The 23,255-nt window shown below is 38.4% G+C and overlaps 1 protein-coding gene across 18 annotated transcripts in view; it reads left to right on the forward strand.

The window, feature by feature from the left end:
• LOC125310846 (protein unc-80 homolog) overlaps positions 1 to 23,255 on the forward strand; it is a 285,921-nt gene that overhangs the window by 56,158 nt on the left and 206,508 nt on the right. For 9 of the 18 annotated variants that reach the window (XM_048268581.1, XM_048268576.1, XM_048268580.1 and 6 more), the window contains exons 16-23: positions 13,778 to 13,828; positions 14,414 to 14,562; positions 14,790 to 14,953; positions 15,076 to 15,174; positions 16,021 to 16,229; positions 17,770 to 17,814; positions 18,128 to 18,234; positions 22,474 to 22,621. In XM_048268581.1, coding sequence (XP_048124538.1) covers positions 13,778 to 13,828; positions 14,414 to 14,562; positions 14,790 to 14,953; positions 15,076 to 15,174; positions 16,021 to 16,229; positions 17,770 to 17,814; positions 18,128 to 18,234; positions 22,474 to 22,621 — 972 coding nt within the window. The remainder of the gene's footprint in view (positions 1 to 13,777; positions 13,829 to 14,413; positions 14,563 to 14,789; positions 14,954 to 15,075; positions 15,175 to 16,020; positions 16,230 to 17,769; positions 17,815 to 18,127; positions 18,235 to 22,473; positions 22,622 to 23,255) is intronic. The other 9 variants (XM_048268591.1, XM_048268594.1, XM_048268595.1 and 6 more) reach the window with 6 other exon arrangements.

A 23,255-nucleotide genomic window follows, 5' to 3' on the forward strand; every position in this document is an offset into this window, starting at 1 on the left:
GGCTGGCCTATTGCATGCCTAGGCAGTTTGAAAGACAATTCTCTGCCCGCCCCTTGGATTAAGCGAGGTGAATGGTTCGATTCCAGACTATACATTTCAATGATATAGGATGGCCCACCAGGCTAAGCCTTGACCGTACTGTCAATAAAAATGGTAAAGAGTTAGTGCATCTCTGTCGAGCCTTAGGGCTGTATATGCTTAATGGCAGGATCAGGGGGGACTCTTTAGGGAGGTTCACATATTGTTCAGCTCTTGGAGCTAGTGTAGTTGACTATGCAATCACTGACATGGACCCCAACTCCTTCAGAGCATTCACTGTCAGGCGGCAAACTCCACTATTGGATCATAACCAGACTAACATCTTTCTCAAAATCATACAGCAGCCCAAAACCGAGTCCAGCAAGCTATTCCGTCTCAATGAGACATATAGATGGACTTAGGACAGCCCAGATAACTTTTTAAAAGCTCTAAATTCTTCAGAACTAAAACAATGCATTAGATCCTACAACTCAAAATGTTTTGAGATTAGCAAAACTGGTGTTAATGAAGCCACAAAAGAACTAAACAAAATATTTCTGAAAGCAGGAAATGTAGCTGGCATGAAGAAGTCTAACAAAAAATGATCAAAGAACAAAACTGAAGAAAAATGGTTGACAAGGAATGTAAACAACTCAGGACTAGATTGAGGCATATTTCCAATCAAAAGCACCACCAGCCTGAAAATACAAATCTTAGAAAAAACTACCACGAAACTCTTAAACACTATAAAATGTTGCTGAGAAAGAAAAAACAGAATGGCCTACACACCCTAATAACTAAACATGTAAACCAAACACAAAAAGGAAAAATATTTGCTTTTCAATCTGGCATGAAGGACTATTTTATAAACTTTTACAAAGCGGTGTAGGGGGTAACGTTTACCAATTAGTTAAGGAAATGTACTCTGAAAACAGATATGCTATGAAAATTGGTGACAAAATTACAGAATACTTCACTCAAAAAAGAGGGGTGAGGCAGGGCTGTAGCCTCAGTCCAACACTGTTCAATATTTACATCAATGAGTTAGCGGTGCAGTTGGAACAGTCTACAGCTCCTGGCCTTACCCTAAAAGAAAAATAAATTAAATTCCTCCTCTATGCAGACGACCTGGTGCTGATATCTCCCACTGCACAGGGACTACAGCAGCACCTGGACCTGCTAGAGAAATACTGTCAGCACTGGGCCCTGACAGTAAATCTAAAAAAGACAAACATTATGATATTCCAAAAGAAGCCCAGATGTCAGGAGCACAGATACCCTTTCAATCTAGGCAGCACCGCCCTAGATCACACGATGCAGTACACTTACCTCGGCTTGATCATAACTGCATCGGGGAGCTTTAGCATGGCAGTGAATGCTCTGAAAGAAAAGGCTCGCAGAGCGCTATATGCAATAAAAAGAAACTTCTGGAACATAAACATACCAATTAAAGTTTGGTGCAAAATATTCGACTGTGTTATCCAGCCTATTGCGCTATATGGAAGTGAGGTATGGGGTCCACTCAGTGTGCATAGCTACACTAGATTGGACAAGCATCCTGTAGAATCCCTACATGCAGAATTCTGTCGATTGATTTTAAAACCAGAAAACACCAACCAATGCATGTAGGGCAGAATTAGGTAGATTCCCATTGGCCATCAACATACAAAAGAGAGCACTTAAATTCTGGATGCATCTTCAAACAAGTCCCAGAGACACACTGCATTTCATCGCAGCAAAAACTCAAGATCTGAACCCCGACAAGAGTCCTCTGAGTCAGACTAAGTAATCCCCCTCTAACAAATACTAATACACTCTCTCAGCCAAGCTCTGCTTTTAGACTAAATCTCAACCAGATTATCCAGAAATCTAAAGAAAAATATTTGGAACATTGGCATAATGAAACAAAAAAACAAAACAAACTAGCATGTTATCGGTCCATAACTTTTAAATATGAATTAGAAGAATATCTCTCTACTGTCAGAGATATAAAGCAGAGACAGATCCTGACCAAATACAGACTCAGTGACCACAGCCTAGCCATAGAAAAAGGCAGACTAACAAAGTCATGGTTGCCAAGAGAGCAAAAAGTCTGTGGTCACTGTACGACATGTGAGGTTGAGACGGAGGTGCACTTTCTTCTTCAATGTAAGAAATATGAATTTATTAGAGATACCTACTTCGATAAATTTACCAACCTAATCCTGGAGTTCCGAAACCTGGGAGAACAGGAAGTACTGCCTGTCTTACTTGGACAGCAAGGACAGACAGCAGCTCTTGCTGCTAAATATGTCACTGAATGCCATAGAGCGAGGGACAGTGATTAGACACTATACACTATAAATGTCTTATCTATCGTATGTTCTGTATTGTATTGTTTGATGTCCTGCTTTGGCAATGCAAAGACATATTTGTCATGCCAATAAAGCTGCCTTGAATTAGATAAATTAGATTACTGTGATATGGAAAATGGACAAGAATATAAAGAGTGGCCTTTGCCTTTTTGTTATGGAATTGGTGAGTCTTGAAGTCTTCAATAATTTGTTTCCCTTAAACTAAGCATTTACATGAAGCACATGATATGCCAATTGAAACACATTCCACTCAGACAGGCTAGGTGGCTACCAGGCTCATAATTCACTTTTAATTGCAAACAGAAAATGTCTAGCTAACCTCATGTCATTACATGCTTCCATTTCCAAAGCAATGAAGGCTGTTCATACCAACCTTATATTATGCATATCATTGTTAATAAATGTGGCTCAAAAGTGCCGGTGCATTATTTATAAATAAGATAAACAGCATCAAACTAGTAGTATTTTTCTTAAGAAATTTTATTTTACTGCAGCACTACAGCACTGATGTCAGAACAATATTACTTTAAACAGGCAACGTGCACCAGGAGATACATACTTTTTAACATCCTCTGGGGGGCATTTCTAAAAGAAATTCCAAATCAAGTTATGATTGATCAAAAGTCCTGTCTGTTATCAGTCTGTAGGTCACATGACTTGGTTCATTTTGTTTGTCATTATGTAGTCAAAATGGCCGCCAGCGGTAGCGCACATGCTAACCAAGTGGTGAGCAATTACATATAAATCATAGTTATTTTCAATCAATCAATCATATTAACTCGTATAACTGATTATGACTATTGTCTAAATATATCGATACAAAAAAAAAAGCCTAACTGTGTTTGTGGAGTTAGTTTAGCAACTTTGAAATGTATGTATCCCCCAAGATACGTTGCCAGATTAGGGTATAAAATTTGGTCAATGGGAATTCTGTGTAGTATTGAAAATGTAGTTTCAAACAGGAAGATATGCTAATATACACTGCAAAAACAGATGTATGTACATTATGATAGTACAGGTATGTACATTATGACAGTACAACCATATATTGCCCTTCATCATGTCATTTTATGGCAACCGAAAGGTGAATAGAAGAGCGAGCGAATGAGCGTGATGGAGGAGATCCTTGAACACACTTCAGGCATAGGCACTAGTGATGAAGATGAGGATAATCAGGTAGAATTTGGAGTTAGAACTAGAGACTGTGAATAGTTCTGCTGAGGAGGAGGAGGAGGAAGAAGAGGCGATGGAACAAATGCCTAAAAAAGCTAAGGAATTTAGGTGACCGTGCTTAAATTGAGGGACATTTGGGCATATTTACTGAAGTGAGCAGGCCAACCAGCTTAACCAATGAGCAGTCCCTTATAGAACAGTCACCACCTACCTCCCTAAGGGGTCAGGTACTGGATGTAAGTTCCCTATTAATTTCCCCATTTGATGTCTGGAAAAATCTGTATAAAGTGTTTTAGGCCTGGCCTTAGGCTGACCAGCTATGGTGTGAATCGTGATCGTGCAACATTTAATTTTGTGCAAAACAAAAACTAATAGAAAAACAACAAAAATACATTATAATATACATATGTATACAATATGTATTAATTTAATTTCCAATCGAAGGAACTACTAATACCATGATCAGCTATTGCGAATAATGCATTTTCCAAAGTTTGCCAACCTAATGATAGTTTAACACACTTATTTTTGACTGTAAGACAAGATGACTTACTCCACAGTTTACATTAAGCCATTTCCACTTCAAGGTAAGCAAACAGTTTTCACTGGATGGCTACACATAGACCTGTGAGGTTCTATATGAGTATATATAATCGCTTGATTATGCCATAGCTGATTTTAACCTTAGACTGTATACAATAGGTTTTAAGTCTACATTGGATGGTTATTTATGACTTGTTATTCTTGTTAAGTTAAGTTGCTTAAGTTAATTATAGACTTGTTAAGTTCCCTTGTTATACACATAGCATAACACTGTTTGAGTATGTAAAGGCTATATTTTGCTGCCATTTTGGTAAATCAAAAAGAAAAGCCAAATGAATTTACACAAATACTGACAAATTGCCAAGTTATCTCATTTAATAACTTTGTGTGTACTTCTGCGAAAAAGTTTAAGCACCTGTCAACGGCAAAAAGCCTGTAAACTCAGAGCATCCGATGAGATGTCATCTCCATAATATATAGTAGAATTTGATCAAAATAATATGAAATCCATTTAAAAAAATGTATTTATGACATAAATGATGAAGGAAAGCAAGATTTTAACAGTTATATGTATCAAATGAGAAATGGAAAAGTTCACCAATTTGATTATTTTTATACCTTAATAGGGCAACGTATCCCAAGAGATACAACTCATAAAATCCAAAATATCCAAAATATTTCAAAAATGAGTGTGAAATGTTTTCCTTAGGTGCAAATGAGACAGAATGTAACATAAAATGATTTTTTACTACTATTTTTTTACTCTTGCCTGTTTAAGGGTTAAAAACCAAAATGTCTTTGCAATACAAATGTATCAGAAACCATAGACAAACTAACAGCATGAACATAAACAAGTGTGTGTGTCAAGTCAAGTCAAGTCATATTTATTTATATAGCACACTTAAACGCAATGTTATTGACCCAAGGTGCTCAGAAATAAAATAAACAGCAATAAAAACAAAAAATAGACATAAATTAAAAATATATAAATGAAAATACAAAATAATAATAATAATAACAGATTATGATTGTAGTTAAAAATAAACATATGGTTACTGAAACTACTACTACTATAGGCCTAGAGAAAGATGTACAGTAAAGTTAGATGCCAGTTAATATAATACAGAAAATAAATAGAAATAAGATTAAATAAATAAAAATAAATAAATAAATAAACAACCAAACAAGGGGAGAAATTAATGGACATTATAGGCCAAAGAAAATAGATGGGTCTTTAAATTTGATTTAAAACTACTGATGGTGGGAGAGGACTTAATTTCTATAGGGAGATTGTTCCAGAGTCTAGGGGCAGCATCAGAAAAAGCTCTATCACCTTTAGTTTCAAGGGTTGCCTTTGAGACTGATAGGAGAAGTTGTGAGGAAGACCTCAGTGGCCTAGAAGGACAGTAGGGACTTAAAATGTCACAGATATACTGTGGTGCCATTCCATTTAGGGCTTTGAAAACAAAAAGTAAAACTTTAAAATTAAGAGAGTTACAATAGTCCAGCCTAGATGTAACAAAAGCATGGATTACAGTTTCTAAGTCAGTATATGAGAGCCAGGGCTTTAATTTAGCTATTTGTCTTAGTTGAAAAAAGCTTCCCTTAACCACACTTCTGACTTGCTTATTGAAATTCAAAGAGGAATCTAGGAAAACACCTAGATTTCTGACCTCACTGTGGCAATTTACAGCCAGTGGCCCAAGTGCATTTCTTATCTTAGGAACAGAGCTGAGTGGACCAAAAATAATTATCTCTGTTTTCTTTTCATTTAATTGTAAGAAGTTTGCAGCCATCCAACTCTTTATGTCATTAAAGCAGTTAAACAGGCTTTCCAAGGTGCAGGAACTATCGGCTGTTAATGGCAGATAAAATTGAGTCATCAGCATAGCAGTGATATTGAATGTTATGTTTGTTAAAAATGGAGCCAAGAGGCAGCATATATAGGGAGAATAGCAGAGGGCCTAAAATGGAACCCTGAGGGACACCACATTTGATAGGTGCAATGGACGAAGAGCAATTACCTAATCTTACAGAGAATGTTCTATCATTCAGATATGATGTGAACCATTTCAACACCACCCCTTGCAGACCAACTTCATCCTCCAGACGTTTTAACAGGATGCTATGGTCAATGGTATCAAAAGCAGCACTAAGGTCAAGAAGTGCTAAGAGGGCACAAGAACCATTATCTACTGAGCAAAGAATATCATTTTGCACCTTAAGTAGAACAGATTCGGTGCTATGAAGTTTTCTAAAACCTGACTGAAATTTATCTAGGATGTTGAAAGCATTCAGATAAGAAGTGACCTGAGAGAGAACAACTTTTTCCAGGATCTTTGAAACAAAAGGTAATTTGGAAATAGGCCTATAGTTTTTCAGGTCACTGTAATCAAGACTGGGCTTCTTTAGTAGAGGTTGGACAATTGCATGCTTAAAACTAGAGGGGACCACTGCAGTAGATAGAGAACTGTTGATAATGGCCAAAACAACAGGGCAAATGATGTTAAAGACTTCCTTAAACAGGTGTGAAGGTAAAACATCTGAGTGGCAAAAGGAGGATTTCATATGAGAGACCATTTCAAATAGCTGGGAGGGAGACACAGGTTGCCACTGCTGAAGGCAGCTGGGTGAGAGTTTTATAACTGAGGGATCAGAAATTAAGGAGGGAATTTGAGATTTAATGTTATTAATCTTATCAATGAAGAAATTGAGAAACTTCTCACAGTTTTCAGTGGTGGGAGTGATAAAGAGAACAGCAGCAGGAGGATTTAAAATAGAGTTGATGGTACTAAACAATATTTTTGGTCTGTGAGCATTACTGGCAATCAACTTGGAGTAATACTCTGTTCTAGCTGACTTAACAGAGTTTTGGTACATCTTTAGAGAATCTCTAAAAATGTCATAAGAGACTTGGAGTTTGTCTTTTTTCCATTTTCGCTCATTTCTCCTACACACTTGTCTAAGAGAATGGGTAGAATCATTAAACCAGGGAGTGGAGTTGGTTTTTGACCGTTTTAGTTTTAAAGGGGCAACACAGTCTAGAGTAGCGGAACAGGAAGTGTTGAAGAGATTAACTAATTCTTCCGTATCAGAGCAGGTGGACAGGGCATCATTGATAGCAGGTGACTGAGTAAGCATAAAGGTGTTAGAGAAATGTAAAGCTGTGGTTGAATTTATGGCTCAAACAAAGGAGTGGGACTTGGGCGGAGAGACAGGGGAACAAAACATAGAGCATTCAAACAAAATCATAGAGTGGTCAGAGATACCAATATCAACAATTTCTAAATTAGACACAGAGAAGCCAGAGGAGAGTACAAGGTCTAGAGTGTGGCCTTTCTGATGTGTTGGTGCCATCACTGATTGAGTGAGGTCAAAAGAGTCCACTATGCATAAAAACTCATGAACCAAAGGTTTTGATGGGCAACAGATGTGAATGTTGAAATCCCCAAGAATCAATAATTTGTCAGAATGAGTGGCCATGACTGATAAAAGGTCAGATAATTCTTGAACCAATTTTAGGTGGTCTGTACACTAATGCACAGAGGACAGGGGGATTAGCATGAATTTTAAAAAGTTGAACCTCAAAAGTAGAGTAAATAATTAGTTGGTATAATTCTACAATTAAAACAGTCTTTAAACACAGTTGCTAGACCACCTCCACGACCAGTAGACCTTAGGGAATTGAAGAAGCTGCACTTAGGAGGGCAAAGTTCACCGAAAGGCATTACATCACCGTCGTTAAGCCAAGTCTCCGTGATGAAAAGAAAGTCCAGCTGACGAGACGTAAAGTCCTGGAGAATGAAGATCTTGTTCGAAAGAGACCTCACATTCATTACAGCGGCTTTGAGGTCACGTGATCCGTTGTCCGGAGTAATCAGTGGGAGTAGGCCTATGCAGTCTTGGTGCTCGCCTGTTCTGGTGGATGGCACAAGAGAGTCTGGCACATTATCAGGGACACTGCTGCATGGTGGTGACAGCAATCGCCGTGTGCAGGTGCCGTACAGAGACGATCCAGGAGGTCGCTGTAGATTCTCCACTGACACTGTAGGGAGCGGTTTGTTTGCGGGAGCGGACTGTTCTGGAAAGCAGCGTTGATTCGGCAAGAGATCCCGTGGAGATGATGGAGGGATGCTTTCCTGTGACGCTCGGATGAGAGAGCGACGTGCGCCTCTGTGCAAGTAGCGTTTCCGCCGGAGGATCCCCGCTGCCCGGCAAAGGTGGATCACCTCGAAGTTGATGGTGTCGGTGGAGGCGAACTGTTGAAGTTCAAGGGGTGTGTAATGAAAGCCCCCCATAGCCGAAACACAAACTCCGACACGGATTGATGGATCAGCCAGACCAAAGGGGAGTTGATGTTATCGGTGCATTTGCAGTCACCTAGCTAGCACGAACCCTCAATCTCCGACTGGTCAGTCAACCGACTATAGCCTACCCAGCAGCTGGACAGTCAACCGACTGTATGAACCCAGCGTATACAGGATGGAAAAGGAGAGAGACACTAGCACGAGTCCAGCACAGCTTCCTCCACACAAGCAGCAAGTCCAAATAGCAGTGTAATAGGCCTCGCTAATGGCAATTGGCAGAAAAAACAGCTGATCACCAGGCCAAAAACAAAAACAGAGCGCTAGAGGCAGACTTCATAAAACGCAATAAAAGTGTAGAAAAACAAAATAAACAATTGAAATAAAAAAGGCTATCTATAACTGTACAGCTAAATTAACGAATGTGCAAGAATTGAAGAAAAAATAATCGGGAATAAAATAGTAAAATATAAAAAAAACAACAAAAACAGGTCAGACAGAGCGGCTTGAGCAGCCAGCGTCCCCGTTGCTAAGCGACCCGTGTGTGAGAGAGATAGACAGAGAGAGTGAGAACTTGAACATCTAACATAAAAACACAAACTTAATAATAAAAACATGTATAACATTCATCAAAGAATTCATCAATGAGGGAAAAACTGATCAGTTAAATGTTCTCCGCATTTGTATTGGGTTGTGTATGTCTATTTAAAATAAGAAGGCCCTCTGTGTTAGTCACCACCTGTAAGGTGTGTTGTGTTGCAATATTATCAGTAATTCTGTCACTCATTTTATGAATGAAGCCACAACAGGGTTGAAGTTGGCGAATGAATCTGCAAGCATAAGAGGGCAATAGACTCTCAAACCAGTGCTTACCACTTACCACATTTTCTGTGTATTTATGTACCGTGTGTGTGTGTGTGTGTGTGTGTGTGTGTGTGTGTGTGTGTGTGTGTGTGTGTGTGTGTGTGTGTGTGTACCTTACCAAAAGCAATCAGCCTTGGGGAGCAGAGAGGCTGCCATTTACGTCAGCTGCAGTTGCGGTCACCTACTGTAAGACCAACCAACAACAAAAAAGATGCACATTTCAATACAAAGATGACATAATTGACTAATTTTTATAGTAGTCTACCTCCCATTGTGGCAAATGCTCAAAGGCATCACTAGACATTAAATCCTGCAGCAGCCCGCCATGCGGCACCTGCAGTAGCAACAGAATAGCCTACTACCAACCATTTACATTAACTTGAGCCTCACACACGGGGATGAAACCACAGAATAATACCAAGAAATGAAAATGTTAGAAACTATTGCAATATTACTGTATCGAAGCAAAAGCCAAGTAGTTAAACTGGACGTGGACGGTTCCACACATCTACCGCTAGATGCTAATTGTTAAGCTAGCTATTACTAGCTAATTTCTCAAAGGATAAATTATAGGCTAAGCAACTTTATCAACTGTTACCAGTGGATGAAACGATCCAATGCAATTATATATTTCAATAATAAATGTCAGGACTTAACTTTTAGGTATGAAGGACAGCAACACAGCTTCACTACTTGGCCTCCAATAAATGTTGGTCTGTTACTACAGCATTGGCCAAAGATTCTGGAAAAAGTAAGGTTAACCTGATAATGTAATTATTACTGTATTAATTAATGTATTATTATTATCATTATTAATTAACACTTAAAATCGTTAGAGTTTTTAGTGCCACAGTTTAGACTACTTCACTTTTTCACTAACCACAGTGATCCAGTGGCAGGTAGGCTATGTCTCATATTATTGTAGTTAGTAGCAGTAGTTTATGGCTTTGTTTGAAAGCGTTAACCTTTCCTGTTTTATTTCTTCGGACTGACCTAGTCGGAGAACATAGGGGAGCTTAATGTTACCGCTCCAGTAAATTCATATCTAACTCCCTTCCCCTCTATCTGAAAGTGGTTAGCAAATGAATGAGGACTTCACCTTTGTCTGCAGATTTATTTTTTGACATTATTTTGAATATGACTCGCTGCCGTCTCAACAGCACATCTACTTTCTCCATCCACATCTCAGTTCTAATACACATATCCCCTCTCGCTTTCCCTCTCCATCCATGCGCACAGGGTTCTCTTAAAGGAGCCGCACTATTTTACAACAATAGGTTATGTTGTTTAGATAGTTAGGCTACTTGGGTTAATGTGTTTTTCCTCTCCCTTGGGAGTGATCGGACCTACACATCTACATTTTCATATTAGAATATTTTGTTAAGCGCGTGAGCTTGTAATTGTAAGTAGCCTAATTATAGGCCAGACTTTGACAGTCATTTTTTGGCATTAGGCTATTTGTTTGAATTCAGTTATTGTAGCAACAAGTTGTTGTTGTGTCTATTAATGGCCTATCTTAAACTAACGTGATCAATTTAAGTTCCCGAAACCGTGAACAGTGAATCAATTTGTGCCTCCCTTGGAAAAATGTAATGCCTGTCCATAAATTGGGGTCTACTGCTGGGTCTGGTTCTCTCTTATAGGCATAGCTTATCAAAACTATCTCTTTCTTGACTTAATTTAGGCCTAACAACTCCATAATTCACTCAGAAGTCAATAGGCTATAGCCTACTAAAAGTCGCTGTGTAAACCTGGGTGACGTGAGCACGAAACAGAATGTGAAATATTAAAAAATATGGTAAATGGTAAATGGACTGCGTTTATATAGCGTTTTAATCGACTCCTCCGAGCACCCAAAGTGCTTTACAATGTCATGCCTCACATTCACCCATCACGCACTGATGGCGGAGGCTGTCATGCAAGGCGCCCACCTATCCATCAGGAGCACTGGTGTTAACAGTCTTGCTCAAAGACACTTTGACAGGATCAGGAGGAGTTGGGCTCAAACTGGCAACCTTCCAGTTGCTGGACGATGACTCTATCTCCTGAACCACTGCCCCAAAAATCATTGCATCGGACTCTGTGTGTACACTCTGTGTACGAAGATTTAATGTTGTATCTGGGGTGGATGGGCCTTTATTTTTGATACGTAAAGGACAACTCCTTCCTAGGTTGTTCTTAGACTGGAGTTTTCCTTTAAAGGGTTTTACCTATGGAATCAAAAATTACTCATAGGTTTTTACGTACGTATCACATTTTTAAAACAGTAAAAATCATTTGTAACTGTGATTTGTACAAGTAATGGACATCTCGCCTCCTGGCTCTGATTGGATAGTGAACATAAATTCCTGATTGGCTAACCAAACCTGAACATCACCATTGGCTATTCAACCAGGAAGCATCAAATATTTCTGAAATGTTTTCGTAGCTTTCACAGAGATTTGTAACTGCAGAATAGATTGATATTTAGATGATAATTGAAAGATATACTGTAGTAACCGTGGAATGGATTGTACCGGTAGAATATATTTGTAAGTAAAGGACATATGGGTAATACTGAAAATTGTTATATTTATTTTACACTTTATTTTAAGGGGTCCTTGTTCCAGTGTATCTACATATTAAAGTACAGTGTAACAGCCTATGTAGCAATATGTAATATCAATATACTTATGTTTTCCTTGCATGTATTTTGTGTACAAACAGATCATTAGTACACATGTAATAATAAAAGGGTGTCAAGAGTCCCAAACTTCAACAAACTTTGGCATTGTAGTGTAACAAGCACTTCTTATTACACGTGTAATCATGATCTGTAGGTACCCAAAAATACATTATGAATGGACAACATAAGTATATGACATATTGTGGGGCAGCTGTGGCCTACTGTGCCCTTGAGCAAGGCACCTAATCCCTCACTGCTTCCCGAGCGCCGCTGTTTTAGCAGGCAGCTCACTGCGCCGGGATTAGTGTGTGCTTCACCTCTGTGGGTTCACTGTGTGCTGAGTGTGTTTCGCTAATTCACGGATTGGGATAAATGCAGAGACCAAATTTCCCTTTCGGGATCAAAAGAGTATATATACTTATACTTTGTTGTTTGTTGTTTTACTGTACTTCATTATGTAGATACACTGGAACAAGGACCCCTTAAAATTAAGTATTACCCACATTTCAAAACGTGAAACACACATACAAAACGGATGAGTTCATTTTGATTCCATATTTACCCTATTAAAGGTATGTTTTATGGTAGCTTTTACATCCTCAAATATGTGTCGCTTAAGCACACCCTTTCTTCACCTGACCCATCCAGGGAATTGGTTCAGATACAAAACCCTATGGAAATCATGATAAACAATAGCCTTTATAAGTTGTCACCTATTTTTGCATACATCACTGACAAGCCAGCTAATTCTGAGCTCAGTGAGCTTGCTAAATATGAGTATAGCTTTCTTTGCATACACTTTTCACTTTTTCGATTTTCAATGAACCGACCATGCCTGGTTCTTACTGTTGACTATAGCCGACTACATATTGCCTAAAATACTTATTTTCAGTATGATTTGAAATTATTTAAGTGTTACATTTTTACATTTTTAGTTTTAGCCATAAACTTGGAGTTAAGTCCGAAGTCTGAACTGCTAACATTACAAAGTTGAAGAAAATACAATGCATAAAAACTATATATAGACTAACAAATTAATCACAGACACAAAATATATATTTGTGAATACATTATCGGTACATCCACTGCATGCAGCTACACAAGTTTCAAAAATGTGATGCTGTAATATTGTACAGTATTTTCATAATTTCCATAGGAATACATTAACAATACATTATGGAGCATGTTGGTTCAAAGTTGTTGTTTGAGAGTTCATTTTATCCAATTGCTGCCAAATTTGGTGCACATTTAGCTAGCAGATATATGCAACTTTCTACACTTTTTTCATAACATGCAGCATTTAATATGTGATGGTTTTTACACTCAAAATTATTGGTGTATGAAATGAATTCTCATTTCAACATACTTTTGCAACTATCAGGTTTCAAGGAAAAATAAATGCTTTCCTTGAGATATGCTTAGGACACCAACAGTAGGAAGATAATAAAGATCCAATTTTGATCCAATTTTGCTCGGGCGGGAAAGAGTTAATCCCATACTGTCTTGTTTTATTTTTCTACATGAATGTTTTTACTCTTTTCATATCTTTACATCCATCTCATTCTGTCAGTTGCACATTTCAGATCGTCACTCAAGTAATCAGTTATCATTCAGTCAACTTGAACTTCAATTGTTGTAAGCTTGGCTTGGTAAACAAATGTAAACAATACAATACAATTTTTTGTTAAATCCTGTCAGTTGTTAGAGTTCAGGTTACTGAATTGATGAGTGATTTTGCAAAGATAGTGAAAGGGTGGAAAGATGCATGTCACTATGTTTTCAGTTGTGCCTGATTTTTTTGCGTTCTACTGAGAGTACATGTCTGTGATGGCCTGACATTTGTTTTTTTTTTTCAGAGCACGGCCTTGCAGGTGACCGTTTCCACCGGGAGCATAAGAAAACGCTCGGTAGATAATCTCAATAATCTCACTGATCTCTTAAATTACTCAACCCAGCAACCTGTTTTCCCCAGGCAACGTTGTCATTGCTATATCTCACAACTTAGCATGGATCAACCATAACATCCCCAGAGTCCACATCTGGTCTCACAGACTGCACTCTCCTTCGATGTATTTGGACATGTTATGATCCCTCAGAACATTAAATGAAATTCAAAGTAAAATAGGTCCATGACGTCAGGTCTTTCAGGGCTATATGTTGCAGGGCAGTGCAGGCCACTTGCATGAATAGAAATTTCAGATAGATATTGTTATAAGTTATTTGCAATTCTGCCTTACCATTTTTTATAGTTTTTTTTTTTCACAGAACATACCATCTCTGACAAAAACATATTCTTTCTCTAGCTTGTGATGCAGTGAAAGAAACTGTTGTTCAGGCAGTCTGAGTCAAAACTACATGGTCAATGCATTAGAGGGCTGAACGGTCAGATCTGTATGCCACTGATTTTGTACCCCCTGGGTTTATTCCTCCAGGATAAACTATGTGTCACTGTGTTTTTTGTCATTTGCTGGAGTTCTATTATACCTTTGCAGATAAGGCAGGGTTTGGGAATAACTTCACCACAGGAGGGGACAAGTCTGTCGCCCAGAGCATGGAATCAGTTGTTGTGGGCTGTATGTTCAAGTCCCTAATCACACGATGTGCCTCCACCACACATGAACTCCACAGCCCAGAGAATCTGGTAAGTGTGCAAGCATATTGTTGGATAACTGTATACTATTGTTGTATAAAATAGCTGTAGAGACATGCACATTTAACTTTAGACCAGGTTTTTCTTGGTCTAATTGCTAAAACAGCAATTTGTGATCAAGCGCCTGACCACACCTACTTTTTCATTGACTGCGCCTGTGGGAGTGCAATGTTAATCACAATTGCATTATAACACATACCTGGTCTCCTTCTCCCTAGGGTCTGTACTGTGACATCAGGCAACTGGTGCAGTTCATAAAAGAATCTCATGGCAATGTGTTCCGGCGTGTAGCTCTAAGTGCCCTGTTGGACAGCACAGAGAAACTCACAAGTCAACGCAAACCTGAGGAAAAAGAAGACGTCAATAAACCACCTACACGCAGGTATACAGATACACACAAAACCACAAACACATACAGCCAGACAGAAAGATTCACATATAGTCACTGGTAGTGAGGAGAGCTCACAAGTATAGTACTGATTATTTATTTCTCTTTGTGTTCAGGTCAGAGTTGGGAACATTGGGTGAAAAGGGCCAGTCAGCCTCTGCTGCTGATGAGTGTCGCAGCTGCATCTCCAGCCGACCCCCTCAAACACCAGAACAGTGTGTTTTTTTATTTTTTCATTTTTATTTGTTTATTCTTCAAACCACCATGGGCTCAAACTTGGTAGCAGTAAGCGGACACAGAACACCATCAGAATACTGTGTCGAAATACAAATAAATAAAATTCTCTTTATTACCTTATCCACACTTAAAAGCATAGAGATACAGTGGATCACCTGTTCTTGACTTGACCTTTAGTCAAATGGACAGACAGTGAAATTTCCCTTTAAATGCCAATTTGGTTTTAATCCACCATCTTTCCAGGCAACAGGTTTAATAGTGGCAGTGTAATCCCTGGGTGATTTTATATCTCAGACCTAGACATATATTGAATGGTAAGAATATACAGTAAACTCTATATTGTTGCACTTTACAGTATATCATAACCAAAAGGCCAAGGCTTTAGAATAGGACATATAGAACATTTTCCCAAGGGCCATCAAATCGTATTTGTTTTGCCGTCTGCAGATTGACTTCACATTTCAAGGATAGTGCAATGTTGGCATATAGTACACTAAGCATAGACCTATTAGGATCCAGGTTTGGGTCGGGCCTTAGGTAACTTCTCAACTCTCATCCCACCCTCATTCATCTCCCGTCACATTTTCACTGTCCTGTTTAATAAAGGCCCAAAAAAGCCCCGATATAAACATGACCAAGATTGCTACAATGGTTTGGAGATAAATAGTTTTCTTACTTGATGCATTTTTATAACCTTTTAATTGTAGCTCTCTCAGTAAAGATCTTACTGAACAGTAAAATGGAATTGATAAATGGTCTAACTGAAGTTAATTGTGTTTGTTGTGTGTGTTATCTGGGGTGCTTTTCATACATTTATTGTTTAGTGAGGAACAGATTCCAGGTGCTCTACTGGGAAAGAAAGATTTCTGGAGGAAAATGTTCAAGTCCCAGAGTGCAGCAAGTGACACTAGTAGCCAATCAGAGCAGGACACGTCAGAGTGCACTACGGCTCACAGTGGTACCACCAGTGAGAGGCGCTCACGCTCAAGATCACGACGCATCTCTCTGCGCAAGAAACTCAAGTTACCCATTGGTATGTCACATTTATACAACATATTCTTCACATAAATCTCAGTACAACAAACATACACTTAAGTACGGGGCAGATTTACCAAGACAGCAATTTTAGTCAAATATATGACAAGGTGCAAATTTATGACAAGGTCTGTCGGATGGCTTACTTGTCAGCATATTTATCAACTAATGTTGTGCAAATTAACTAAATCTCAGTTTCATTCAAACAATGCTAATGATATGCATCATGCTGCTGAATTGGTTGGTAAGCATGCTTTGGTTAGCTTTGGTAATTGTTGTTGCAATCATGTAACTCCCATACAATTTTATCAAATGCAGTTAGAATGATATAAGTTTGCTTTATAAGTTCTCCAAAAGACTTCCCTGGGATATCATAAAATGAGATATTTATAGAACATACAATGCATACGGAAAGTATTCACAACGCTTCACTTTTTCCACATTTTGTTATGTTTCAGACTAATTTTAAAATGGATTCAATTATTATTTTTTTCTCATCAATCTACACACAATACTTCAACACCCCACAAAAGTGTTTGGGGTGTTTTGTACAAAAAATAAAAGACTGAAATATTCTATTTACATAAGTATTCACACCTTTTGTTATGAAAAATACACCTTTTGTTTTGTTTATAAATAAAATATGTGCGGAGTGTAAAACCTTATTGCCACACATTCTGGGAGACTCATAATGAAAACTAAAACTTGTTTAACACAAAAAAAAGAAAATTCTGAAAAACAACAATTGTTTTAATCTTGATTGTACAGACGTATAGTATTATTGGTATAACATAGTAGTATAGTAATCAAACCACCCATCCACCTTACCTACCACCCTATGAAAACTAAAACTAATAATCAAAGTCATTATTATTGTTGTTGTTGTTATCGCTGCTGGTGGAGGTGGTGTTGGTAGTGTTAATGTTGCTGCTATATTTTTGGTAATCATAATGCATACATTTGTGTTACCATTAAGGTTGTGCAGGTCATTTTGGATGGTGGTTGTTGTTCCCTAAAATTATAAACATACTCCCATGTATTCTATTATTTAAAACCCATAAAACCCATATAATATTACTAGAAACTGTGTAAACACCCTTTTAAAAATGTTATGCTTATAATACATTTCAAGATTACATAATTGACGACATTAACATGATCATGAGAACTACAGCTTGACTGGTTGTTCCCTAGATATATTTTTTTATAATTAAATAATCACTCACTCCCCTCCTTGCTTCTATGCCAGTCCACACGGGAACCTTTCCCCAATAGAATCTTTCTCCCACTGAACTGGGCTCATCCTTTATTTATTTGATGGAGTGATGAAATGATTATTTGCTATATAAATATTCAAAGATAAATTCAGCCAGAGTAAAATGCCTGTAGCTTCATTGATTTTATTTACTTGGTTTTAATTACATGTATTTTTAAATGTGATATTTGAAAAATGAGACTATAAATATTGATTGGTACATTGAAAAATTCAGCTCATCCATCTCTTTTCTATTTTCCTCTTGTGTTCCTCTCATCATCAGCATGCCGTCGGACTATCCGCCTACCACTCACACTATCTGTATTACGTATGTGTACTGTCTTTGTAGTACGACTTCTGTTAACTTGATGTGTGTCTTTTGGGGTGTTGTTATTTTCTAAAGAATATTTCTTCTGTTTGATTCTTTGTGTATGTGTCCTCTCTTGGCATTCCCCTATTTATGTGACATTCCTTGTGTTTATGAAGATGTTGAGTCATCTTACCATTTAACTTATTCTCACCTCATTTTATGCATGTGTGTTTGCTGTTTACTCCTGTGTGTTGTTTTGTGTTTATATAAATGTGTAAATCTGTAAGTCTCTCACTGTACATTCTCACTCCCTTTGTGCCAATTTCTTTAGGTAACTGGCTGAAACGCTCTTCCTTGTCTGGTTTAACGGATGGTGTAGAAGACCTATTAGACATCAGTTCAGTGGATCGCCTCTCTTTCATTCGCCAGAGTTCAAAGGTTTGTTTGTGTTTTGTGATTGTCCTCATCAGATCCCTCAATTAAATTTTCTCAGTTCAGCTGCCCCTATATTTAAAAAAAGTGTGTGTGTGTGAGTGAAGGGTAATGGCCCCTCTATCACTCTTTTCTCTTTTTACATAACTGTGTAAAAAGCTTAACACCTTACATGTTATTTTCATATTATAAGATATGTTATAAGGTAAGGCAAGATCATGTAATTACAATCTATATTCATTTTCACTTTTTTTATTAGAATATAACCAAGAAATACAGGAAATATTACGTGTGTTATAGAAAAGCTGTTATACTGTTATGTGCTATGCTACTGTTATGCAGCTGTTATACAAAAGCTTTACAATTTCCAATTTATTGTGCTTAACATTACACATGTATCATGGTGCTTTACAGAATGTAGGCAATCAGAGAAAAAGAAAAGAGGGAGAAAGAAAAGGAAGAAAGAAAGAACTTTCTTTTTACCAACTCCAATATCAGCCTTAGTGTCTCCTGTTGACACTTTACTATAGTACCAAGTTCATTGAGGGAGGCAATACTCAGATCAGAGCAGAGGTGATGTATTTATTAGTCTAACAGCAGATGGGAAGAAACTGTTCCTCATTCTGGTTGTCTTTGCCTTAATGCTGCGTAGCCTCTTGCTTAATGGGAGGGGGGCAAACTGTGTGATGAGTGTCATCGTTCATGATGAGGGAGGCTCTGTTTTTAGTGGGCTTTTAGTGGGCTTGATCAATCACTATTGTTCTTCTTAAGTTTACATTATTATTCCCGTTCACCCACTTTTTGGGAACGCTACTCCTAGAGCGTTTGAGCTATCGACACGGTTCCAACTCTAAAAATTCAGGCCCAAACCGGTGTAGTGCGGTTGTATAAATGGTGTGATCATTTTTTGCGTTATTTGGCCCCATTGAAATGAATGGTGGAATGCTCAGAATTTTGATTTTCCATTATGACATCACAGCTCTCTGCCAGACTCTTGATTGCGAACACCTAGAGTTCCAAGCCATCTAGCTGCTTAATAGAGTACCGAAGCCATGACGTAGCGTTGCCAAGGCAGCAATTTCACTGGATCTAAACAAATCAATCTAACCATTGAAATCACCATTAGCGGTGGCTTTCTTAATCTATTTCAATAATTTTACAACGTTTCTAAGATGTTAGTATATTTTTTTACACTGTAGGAATCACATACTACAACATATATTCATACCAACACGATCAAATTCGTGACTACAGAGTTTTATTTTAGCATGGGTTTCCTCCGTAAAGACACACAGCATGCAGTTAAAATCCTTAAATACACGGACGTATTTTGGCTTTATTTTTTAAGCAAAAAACGTCACTCTTAACAGCCGCCAGTCTTTGAGAAGACGTGAAATATCCACTGGAATTTTGTTTCTTTATATTACACCTGCCAGGGAATCCGTGTTATGTGGGTAAGCTACTGCCTAGCAGGTAAAGCACGTTTAAATGGCTATAGCCTACATTTAAAACAATTTATTGAAATGGTACCACATGTCTACATTCAATGCTATTTAAGCCACTTCGAAAGTTTGTTTAGATCCAGTGATTCTGCCGTCATGGAAACGCTACGTCAGACTTCGGTACTCTATGAATCTGGGCTGGGCTGGGTTGGGCTCTCTGTGTCTGTGAAGGCGTGTGCATATAAGTTTTGACCCGTATCTGATTTTCAAAAATGAGGTATGGTTGGAATCCTTGAATGAAGCCAGCACCAGTTATACAGACAGCAGAGCGCCGTCCCATCTTTTTTTTAAAGCCAATCCGTGTGTATACAGGTCATGTTTTTGAAGCCAATCCATGTGTATACAGGTCATAAAGAAAGATGGGACCGCACCCAATCCATGTCAAACAAATCTTTGTAGATCCACAGTAGACTATGTGCACGACCTGTATACATTAGATTGGCTTGGATTGGCTTTTAAAAAAGATGTGATGACGCAGACCCTAGCAACCATCTTAATTACCCTAGCAACAACCTAGCAACCACCACTATAATTTCAACCTAGCAACCCCCATAGCAACCATCATGATTGCCCTAGCAACCACCATAGCAACCGTGTTATTTAGCATATCAACTACCATACCCTAGCAACACCCTAGCAACCATCTTAATTACCCTAGCAACAACCTAGCAACCACCACTATAATTTCAACCTAGCAACCCCCATAGCAACCAACATGATTGTCCTAGCAACCACCATAGCAACCGTGTTATTTAGCATATCAACTACCATACCCTAGCAATGCCCTAGCAACCATCCTAATGACCGGCCCGCAGCCCCTCAACATCTGCCCAAATTCCAGATTACCAGTCCGTCACTGCTTACTTGTCTATGCATCTCATATAAAATTGAACATTCACCCATCAGTCAAAAAATGTGTCATGAGTTATTCAGCTACACAATTTAGCCAATTTGATGTTGGTTAGCTTGGTCACAACCAGTTCCTTGTTGCACAGTTTGTTGTGATGTCTCCTTTCTGCCAGATGTTGTCCCTTGCTGTGTCATTTGTTAGCTAGATGCTAGCGGTTAGTGAAATGTTAGCGGTTGGCTTTTTTGGTGTTGAACATACCTGAGAGGCTGAATAGGCTACATTACAGTAACATAACAAGCCAGCGAGTCACAAGCCTAGAGCGCCCGCTTGCGGCTGTAGACGGTAATGTTTACTCCATGGTATAAGTATATATACTCTTTTGATCCCGTGAGGGAAATTTGGTCTCTGCATTTATCCCAATCCGTGAATTAGTGAAATACACTCAGCACACAGGTGAACACACAGTGAGGTGAAGCACACACTAATCCCGGCGCAGTGAGCTGCCTGCAACAACAGCGGCGCTGGGGGAGCAGTGAGGGGTTAAGTGCCTTGCTCAAGGGCACTTCAGCCGTGCCTACTGGTCGGGTTCGAACCGGCAACAAGTCCGAAGTGCTAACCAGTAGGCCACGGCTGCCCGAATAATTTGGTCCATGTCAGTCAGCAGGAATTAACATTTAACAACATGTTAAATTATATATATTTTCATATATAAATTGCAGGACCAGCCAAACTATGAAAAAATGTGTGACTTATAGTCCGGAATATACAGTATATAATTTTGCTGACAATCTGATAACAATAAAGATCATAGATGTGGATTTTCAGAAGTCACTAGGGGGGTAACAGATTATTATATATTGCATAAGTTAAAGGAACTGTATGCAAGAAATGTATTTCAATTAATCATAAAATGGCCTTGATATGTCACTAGACCTATAAGAAATCATGTTCATTTCAAATACTTATATTACTGATAACAGTAGTCCGACCAGGATATTGTCATTTAAAAAGTGAAGTTGCAGCCCTCAACTGATGTTGATGTTGTGTTTTGTCATGTCATGTTGTGTTTTGGCCTGATGTGCCACCCTCCACCTATCTACTAATCACAAAGTCAGTAGTGTTTTGGCATCAGGGTTGGCAACTTCGAGTCAGGGTGCGGGGGAAGAGGATACACCGCTCTAGAGTAATTTGAAAGTGATTGCAGTACCAGTTTTGGCCACAATCCTACATATGGTTCCTTTAAGTTAGTCATTCAATAGAGATTGCTAAAACATGTGACCAAGATTATGGGTACGTTTGGCCATTTACATGGGCATGGATTGCTGCGGATCCCCAAAATGATTTGCATTCACCAATGGGAAAATGCCATGATGACGACACATTCTCAATCTCTATTACAAAAAGTTAACCATCTTATGTAGTATCTGACAAAAAACCCCACAAAACACTTTCATTTATGTTTTCCCTTAGTGTGTCCCCACGCTGTATTCAAGTCCCACATCTGCAGTGCCTATAAAAAGTATTCACCCCCTTTTATAAATGGAATCTTGATCAATTTAATTTGCTGTTTTTTTGGTGATTTACGAAAGTCCCCTCTGTAATCTCAAAGTGAAAGCAGATTTTTACAGAGTAATGTTGGGCTTTGAATTAATTTTAACTTCATCTTTACAAGCCTTTATGCAACCGCTTATTTTGCATTAGATGTTTTAATTCATTAACATTACTTTGTGGAAATCTGCTTTCGCTTTGATATTAAAGGGGGAATTCTTGTAAATAATAGTAAAAAAAAGGCAAATTAAATTGATCAACCCCCCACACACACACACACACACACACACACACACACCTTTTTCTCCTCTGACCTCTGCATATCCCTGTTTATTGTTTGCTTAGGTAAAATTTACAAGTGCAGTTAAGTTGTCTGAGGGTGGTGGGATGGAATTTGGCCATGACGAAGAGGAGACCTTCTTCAAGCGGCTCGGTAAATGGCGTTCAGGCCGGCGGAACCCCTCGAAGGTCCACCATACAGAAGACAAAGATGGTAAACCATCCCTTTCTTTCACTGTCTTATCTGTTTGTCCATATATCTTTCTGCATTAATTAACTTGTATGTTTTTTCCATTGCCTGCCCTTTTATTTACCTGCGTCTCTCAATAAGTTGGTTCTCTATGCTGACAAATTGCCATTTGTCTTGAGGACCCACTCCAGCAAAAAACAACAATTTAACCTTTTTCACTTGTGCATTCGATTTTAAGTGTTACAAGACATACTGTATGTAATAAATTATATGTTGTTTTTATGTGGCTGAGTATTTCTGGTAAAGAACAGCCCATTGTTCCATGACAACGGATGGAACCCAATCCTGACTGACAGAGTGGAATTTTAGAAACCATTCTGCGATAAGTAAGCTAACCTGTCAGTGTTAGCTGTCTTACATAATCGTTACATTGCTAGACATTTGAAAACATTAATAGAATACTTTATTTGTCATAGCTTTACTGTACAAACAACGAAAAGCAGTTTAGCAGCTCCACATTGACGGCATAACACATCATTAAAACACAACAGTCATGCCAAGATAAAATCAATGAATAGATTTAAAAAGTTTCATAAGGGACTAGGGTAGATGAAAAGTGCACACAGTGCGAAACAGACAGACAAACCAGCAACATGCA

This window comes from Alosa alosa, chromosome 17 (genome assembly GCF_017589495.1).
Source record: "Alosa alosa isolate M-15738 ecotype Scorff River chromosome 17, AALO_Geno_1.1, whole genome shotgun sequence".
Lineage (NCBI taxonomy): Eukaryota > Metazoa > Chordata > Actinopteri > Clupeiformes > Clupeidae > Alosa > Alosa alosa.